The sequence below is a fragment of the Salmo salar genome, chromosome ssa11, assembly GCF_905237065.1.
Source record: "Salmo salar chromosome ssa11, Ssal_v3.1, whole genome shotgun sequence".
In the NCBI taxonomy this organism is placed as follows: Eukaryota; Metazoa; Chordata; class Actinopteri; order Salmoniformes; family Salmonidae; genus Salmo; species Salmo salar.
Window position 1 is genome coordinate 47,534,167 of NC_059452.1, and position 8,082 is coordinate 47,542,248.

The 8,082-nt window shown below is 42.4% G+C and overlaps 1 protein-coding gene across 1 annotated transcript; it reads left to right on the plus strand.

Moving 5' to 3' along the window:
- Positions 1-5,657: 5,657 nt before the first annotated feature.
- myod1 (myogenic differentiation 1) lies at positions 5,658-7,730 on the plus strand. The gene is given in 3 exon segments (NM_001123637.1): positions 5,658-6,378; positions 6,507-6,585; positions 6,888-7,730. Coding segments are annotated over 3 exon segments (831 nt in total). The 5' UTR covers positions 5,658-5,862; the 3' UTR covers positions 7,124-7,730.
- Positions 7,731-8,082: the final 352 nt, after the last annotated feature.

Genomic DNA, 8,082 nt, shown 5'->3' on the forward strand with positions numbered 1-8,082 from the left:
TAGTTTTATGTAAAAATGTTATATTTTTAAGTGTTTCACGATTAAACATTTTCTGAAAGTCACTAAGTAGAACGATCCTCCCCTTCCTCCTCTGAGGATCCTCCACTGACACACACACACACACACACACACACACACACACACACACACACACACACACACACACACACACACACACACACACACACACACCACCACCACCACACACCACCACCACCACACACCATCCCCAGACCACCGCACACCATCCCCAGACCACCACACACCACCCCCAACCCACCACACACCACCACCACCACACACCATCTCCAGACCACCACACACCATCCCCAGACCACCACACACCATCCCCAGACCACCACACACCATCCCCAGACCACCACACACCACCACCACCACATACCATCCTCAGACCACCACACACCACCACCACCACACACCATCCCCAGACCACCACACACCATCCCCAGACCACCACACACCATCCCCAGACCACCACACACCACCACCACCACACACCATCCCCAGACCACCACACACCACCACCACCACACACCATCCCCAGAACACCACACACCAACCCCAGACCACCACACACCACCACCACACACCATCCCCAGACAACCACAGACCATCCCCAGATCACCACAACACATTTTGGGGGGGATTATGTGTGTATTGTTTATTTAATGTTATTGTATAAAACGAGATAATACTACACTGTTGGAGCTAGAAACACCAGCATTACTGCACTGTTGGAGCTAGAAACACCAGCATTAATGTACTGTTGGAGATAGAAACACCAGCATTACTGCACTGTTGGAGCTAGAAACACCAGCATTACTACACTGTTGGAGATAGAAACACCAGTATTACTACACTGTTGGAGCTAGAAATACCAGCATTACTACACTGTTGGGGATAGAAACACCAGTATTACTACACTGTTGGAGCTAGAAACACCAGCGTTACTACACTGTTGGAGCTAGAAACACCAGCATTACTACACTGTTGGAGATAGAAACACCAGCATTACTGCACTGTTGGAGCTAGAAACACCAGCATTACTACACTGTTGGAGCTAGAAACACCAGCATTACTGCACTGTTGGAGCTAGAAACACCAGCATTACTACACTGTTGGAGATAGAAACACCAGCATTACTGCACTGTTGGAGCTAGAAACACCAGCATTACTACACTGTTGGAGCTAGAAACACCAGCGTTACTACACTGTTGGAGCTAGAAACACCAGCATTACTACACTGTTGGAGATAGAAACACCAGCGTTACTACACTGTTGGAGATAGAAACACCAGCATTACTGAACTGTTGGAGCTAGAAACACCATCATTACTGCACTGTTGGAGCTAGAAACACCAGCATTAATGCACTGTTGGAGATAGAAACACCATCATTACTGCACTGTTGGAGCTAGAAACACCATCATTACTGCACTGTTGGAGCTAGAAACACCAGCATTACTGCACTGTTGGAGATAGAAACACCAGTATTACTACACTGTTGGAGATAGAAACACCATCATTACTACACTGTTGGAGATAGAAACACCAGCATTACTACACTGTTGGAGCTAGAAACACCAGCATTACTACACTGTTGGAGATAGAAACACCAGCATTACTACACTGTTGGAGATAGAAACACCAGCATTACTGCACTGTTGGAGCTAGAAACACCAGCATTACTAGACTGTTGGAGCTAGAAACACCAGCATTACTACACTGTAGGAGATAGAAACACCAGCATTACTACACTGTTGGAGCTAGAAACACCAGCATTACTACACTGTTGGAGATAGAAACACCAGCATTACTACACTGTTGGAGATAGAAACACCAGCATTACTGCACTGTTGGAGATAGAAACACCAGCATTACTACACTGTTGGAGCTAGAAACACCAGCATTACTGCACTGTTGGAGATAGAAACACCAGCATTACTACACTGTTGGAGCTAGAAACACCAGCATTACTACACTGTTGGAGATAGAAACACCAGCATTACTGCACTGTTGGAGATAGAAACACCAGCATTACTACACTGTTGGAGATAGAAACACCAGTATTACTACACTGTTGGAGCTAGAAACACCAGCATTACTACACTGTTGGAGATTGAAACAAGCATTTCGCTGCACCTGTGATAACATCTGCTAAATATGTGTATACAACCAATAAACTTTAATTTGTTTTGATCCTTGCCTTGTCTTTCCAATGTGCACAGAGGATTGAATGACTTGGTGTTAATCTTGATGTCAAGCATCAGATATCCATATAAACGTTTCACTGCCCTAATGAAGACGTCCTATGGAGTTACTACCAATCACCACAGATAGAGTCTCTATGTACTGCATGGATTCACTGTGCAGTCCGTTGACTACTCAGTGGAAGGAAAGGGAAAGGCATGTGAAGACTGCAGAGGCCAGTTCTGTGACTGTCTATAACAGTGTTACACCAGTCTATCAGAGGGTTATGATCATCTAATATCACTGAAGCCACTGTCATTTCATCATCAATATCCCCAGGAGGTGTCACACACACATGTACACGCCCACACACACACACACACACACACACACACACACACACACACACACACACACACACACACACACACACACACACACACACACACACACACACACACACACACCAGGAACCATGAGTAAGGAAGGGAGAAGGGTGTTTATGCACATTCTGACCTCATGAACACCTCTCTCACATCGTGTGTATTTCCTGTCAGTGAGTGGTGAAGGTGGTGAGGACTGGAGATAGCTAAACCACCATGTTCCCACTTCCTGGAACATTTCTGCTTGATTCATTATGATGGAACACTCTAAAAATGACTGGGAATTCTGAGATACTAGATTTCCTAAGAAACCTGACATTAAAAGAGCAACACGTGTTATAGAGAGTTTCAGATAGTAGGACAGCGATTTGTGACATGATCTCTAAGGCATCTATTGGTTCAGGATCAATTGGTGCGTTTGGCAATCAACCAGTATGGTTAGACTTATGTGATTAACTATAACATAACTGGAGAACACACTTGATTAGGTTTGGTATTACCTCTGCCAATACATGTGTAAAATAGCAGTAGGAAAAAGAAGATACGACAACAATTAGCATTTCCATATTTGTATTTTATTTTCTGTAAAAGTCCAGAGTAGTATATTTGTCCAGTCAGTTGATTCCTCTGTTACTTAACACAACTCATGCAGGTTAGTTCATTTGAATCCATTCCAAGGATGGACTAAAGCCAGCATAATATCAACCTCAAGTAAAAGGGCACTTGTCTTAGCTTTCACTGGTCTCTATATTTAACACGGTGCCTACAGTTGAGACACTCAGCCTGGAGAAGGTATTTGCAAACGCATTTTTTTTTTTTGCACCCATACACACATAAAAACAAGGGTCAGAAGTGTTGAGATTGGTAGAAGTGAAGAAATAAAACACAAAAAAGTAAACACACACACACACACACAGCCTTAATGCCAGCCACGGTGTGTATTACAGCTGTCTTCTGGACTACCATAGTGCATGCTGGGTAAAATGAGATGGCCAAGACAGTAATAACACAACCAGATGGACTATCATTCAGAGAATCATGGAGAGACACAACCTGATAACTGATCAGAGAACCATGGAGATAGACAGTCTGATAACTGATCAGAGAACCATGGAGATAGACACAACCTGATAACTGATCAGAGAACCATGGAGAGAGACAGTCTGATAACTGATCAGAGAACCATGGAGATAGACAACCTGATAACTGATCAGAGAACCATGGAGATAGACACAACCTGATAACTGATCAGAGAACCATGGAGAGAGACAGTCTGATAACTGATCAGAGAACCATGGAGATAGACACAACCTGATAACTGATCAGAGAACCATGTAGAGAGACAGTCTGATAACTGATCAGAGAACCATGGAGATAGACAGTCTGATAACTGATCAGAGAACCATGGAGAAAGACACAACCTGATAACTGATCAGAGAATCATGGAGATAGACAGTCTGATAACTGATCAGAGAACCATGGAGATAGACAACCTGATAACTGATCAGATAACCATGGAGAGAGACAGTCTGATAACTGATCAGAGAACCATGGAGATAGACAACCTGATAACTGATCTCCCTTTCATTCATTTGTCAACCATAATGATTTCTTTATTTTATTTGTATTTGTGACTAGCTGGTTTGCATACAATCAGGCTGCAATAGCCTTTATACTGCACAAATATACAGCATGGAGCGTTGTGTAGTCTCTATGTCTAGAATATCCCAGCAGGCCGATTGGATAGCCAACACTGGAGAAGTGAGTGGTCACTTGGGATAGGATAGTGAAGTGGCCAACCAGTGGAGCCGGTGTGCCCCTCATCACCAGATCAAAGGACTAATTGACCCTTTGTCACTCAACAGGGGAGTGGACAGACAGGACAAATGACAGATCTGTCTTTCTGCAGCAGTTCATTTCCTCCAGATGGATCTAGTCTGTAACCTATATTTGGAGTATGAAATTTCGATTTGTTTAAATTTTTACTGTCAAAAACTTCGTTTCCCCCGAATTAAGCACATTTATGTCGACTCGGTTTGCATCTAAATGTAACAAATTCGCAAATAATAGGCAGCATTTTCGTTTGCAGTAACACATTTCTATTAATATCATGATCATTTATAGTGCAGTACAAAATCGAATAAATTGATCAAATAAAACAATGATTTGCTAATTTAAAGTACTGACTTTATAGGCCATCAATGTGTGGTCCTAACATTCAATACAATGTGGTGAGAGAAAAAAAACACGGTAAACGCTCTGGTCCAAAATATATTTGATCTGACTTTATCAATTCATTATTGAACTATATCAGTGAGTGGTTGTGTTTTGGCCTGAGCCTGCCTTTCTCCACGGGGTAAGAACGTCGTCTCTTCACCGGCGCGATCTAAACCCGTCCGTGTGTTGGTGGAACTGACTGATTGACTAACGGAACAGCTTGCGCTCCCATTCGAACAGGGATGAGTCAATCTCTGTGTTATATTCAAAGCGAAACCATGAAAGTAGCTGGCCTGTATAAACCAAAGGGAATATCAATGATTCATGGAAAATCACTTTTGTGTCTTGTGTGTAACGGGCATCCACAAAAAAAATGCAAACACGTAGAAATGATCAGGTTTAGGGAAAGATAAATGAAAGCCCATCTAGTGTGTATTTAAGTAATGTTCAAAACGGAAAAATATGATTAAATTCAAACTGCTTAAATCCATGTGGTCTGACCACCTCAATCACATATTAACTGTACACTATTTGACAATGATTAGGCTACTCAACATTTATCAACTAGGATACTTCATCCAAAATAAAACCATGTCTATTTCATAATGTCTTGCACATAATAACTATATTCCTATCAGAAAGCACAACAGAATAAAAATATACACGTTGATTTTAAATTGTTCGAATGTTTTAACAAACAGTTTTTTGTAACTTTCTGACAGGCATGGTAAATCACCTGACACTCCCTTCAGGCCTTCGCTCATTGGTCATCTCAGATAACGGTCCGGGTAAAAACATGCCCACTGGGGCATCAGGCCTCCTTATATGCAGCCCAGAGCCCTGGTTATGAGCAAGCCACCAAGGGCAACCTCAGACTTCAGCTGCTAAAACCACACTACGCCCCTGTACAGTAGTCGCTGCGCTTTACCGTGGAACACGTTTATTCGGAGTGCTTGGATAAAAACGTGCGCACTACAAATATTACCAAATAGAAGACAGCTGAAGTGTTCTCCGTATAATCTCTTGGGATTTTGGCAGAACAGAAGAGTTACCATGGAGTTGCCGGATATTCCTTTCCCTATCACCTCTCCAGATGACTTCTACGACGACCCTTGCTTCAACACCAGCGACATGCATTTCTTTGAGGACCTGGACCCGAGACTCGTTCATGTGGGTCTCCTCAAGCCGGACGACCACCATCACAAAGAGGACGAGCACATCCGGGCACCGAGTGGGCACCACCAGGCCGGCAGGTGCCTCCTGTGGGCCTGCAAAGCCTGCAAGAGGAAGACCACCAATGCTGATCGCAGGAAAGCGGCTACCATGCGGGAAAGAAGGCGACTGAGCAAGGTGAACGACGCCTTCGAGACACTGAAGAGATGTACGTCCACTAACCCAAACCAGAGGCTGCCCAAAGTAGATATCCTGCGGAATGCCATCAGCTATATTGAGTCTCTCCAAGGCCTGCTTCGTGGGGCCGGACAGGAGGGCAACTATTACCCGGTGATGGATCACTATAGCGGGGACTCGGATGCGTCCAGTCCCCGCTCCAACTGCTCAGACGGAATGGTGAGAAACTGAACTATCAAGAATTACGCAAGAATTACGCATTAATATTTTGATGATAGACGAGTGTTTGGTTGACACAAACATTAGCTGTTTTCAGTTTACTTATCGGTATCATTGCTCTTTTTTAGATGGATTTCAATGACCCGTCTTGTCCACCAAGACGGAGAAACAAGTATGATAGCATCTACTTCAACGAAACACCAAATGGTAAGTGTTATTTCCAAGTAATCAACACTCATAAACAGCTTCAGAGCTACAGGTTACGATGACCAATTTGTCATAATTCCGGAGTCTGAAATGGAACACAACTACACGGTCAATGTTGAGTATATTTGACCCAGTATATAAAACCATTTAATTATGAATAAAAACATTTTCGTTTTGCTATGATGTGGTCACTTTATCTTACTTTATTTGATAAGATTTGATGGTCATAATGTTCAAACTAATAGTAAAAACCTGCTACATGTAATAAAAACGTCATATTAATTGTCATATTTTATTTCCAGATTCCAGACACAAGAAGAACTCTGTTATTTCCAGTTTGGACTGCCTATCAAACATCGTGGAGCGCATCACCACGGATACCTCTGCCTGTCCCGCTGTTCAGGACGGTTCCGAGGGTAGCAGCCCCTGTTCTCCCGGGGATGGTTCCATAGCGAGTGAGAACGGAGCCCCCATCCCGTCCCCGATCAACTGCGTCCCCGCCTTGCATGACCCAAACACCATCTACCAGGTGTTGTGAAGTCGGGTCGGTGGACTTAATACAGTAATTGTACATTCTTCAAAACACAACTTATTCCTTATGGGGAGAGAAAATACCAAAGACTTGCCAAGGTCGCTACAAGGCTACACACCAAATAAGTTCCGATACCGGCATTGAAAGACATTAAAAATAGCGGTGTCCAATATCTTAAAGAACCCTTGGTCTACATTGGATAATGTGTGTGTGTGTGTGTGTGTGTGTGTGTGAATGTATGTGTGTGAATGTATTTATATTGTAGTAGGCCTATGCTATTCTAAGATAGTACAAGTCTGAATTTATATGAACGGATACCATTCTATTTGTGATCGACATAATTGAATTAAGGGATTATATCTGTAGTATTATCATTTCCAGTTGGCAAGGCGGAAACGCCTGAGATAAATTAATCCGGAAAGTGAGGACCATTTTGTATATGTGTAAATAAGAGCTGCTTTGCAAAAAAAACGAAATAAACGAACAACACACAGGAAGTGTTTGTAATCATATTTAATATTGCTCTTGGATTGTTGTGTCAGATTTTTAACTTTATATTTATAATATCAAGAACGGAGTGAATTACATTTGAATAAATATATATTTATATATACATTGCATTTTCTATAATTATTTTTGCATGATTTTTGCATGATAATTTTCGAAATTACATACCACAGTGCACGTAATATTAGGCGTACTATTTCTAAAATGATTGATTCAGCCTCGTAATCATACGCTACATCCTTGTGATACCGAAATAACGGTATTTGAACACCACATTATCAGTAATATTGTTGAAAGAAAAAAACTACGCATTGATCAGCAACAGGTAGCCTGGCGGTTAACCCTCCTGCTGTGTTCCGGTCGAATTGGACCGATATACAAGTTATCTCTCTGACAAATGTAGTTCATTTAATCTGATTGTCATAAGGTTTCATGACTTTGTCCACACAGGGCATCTG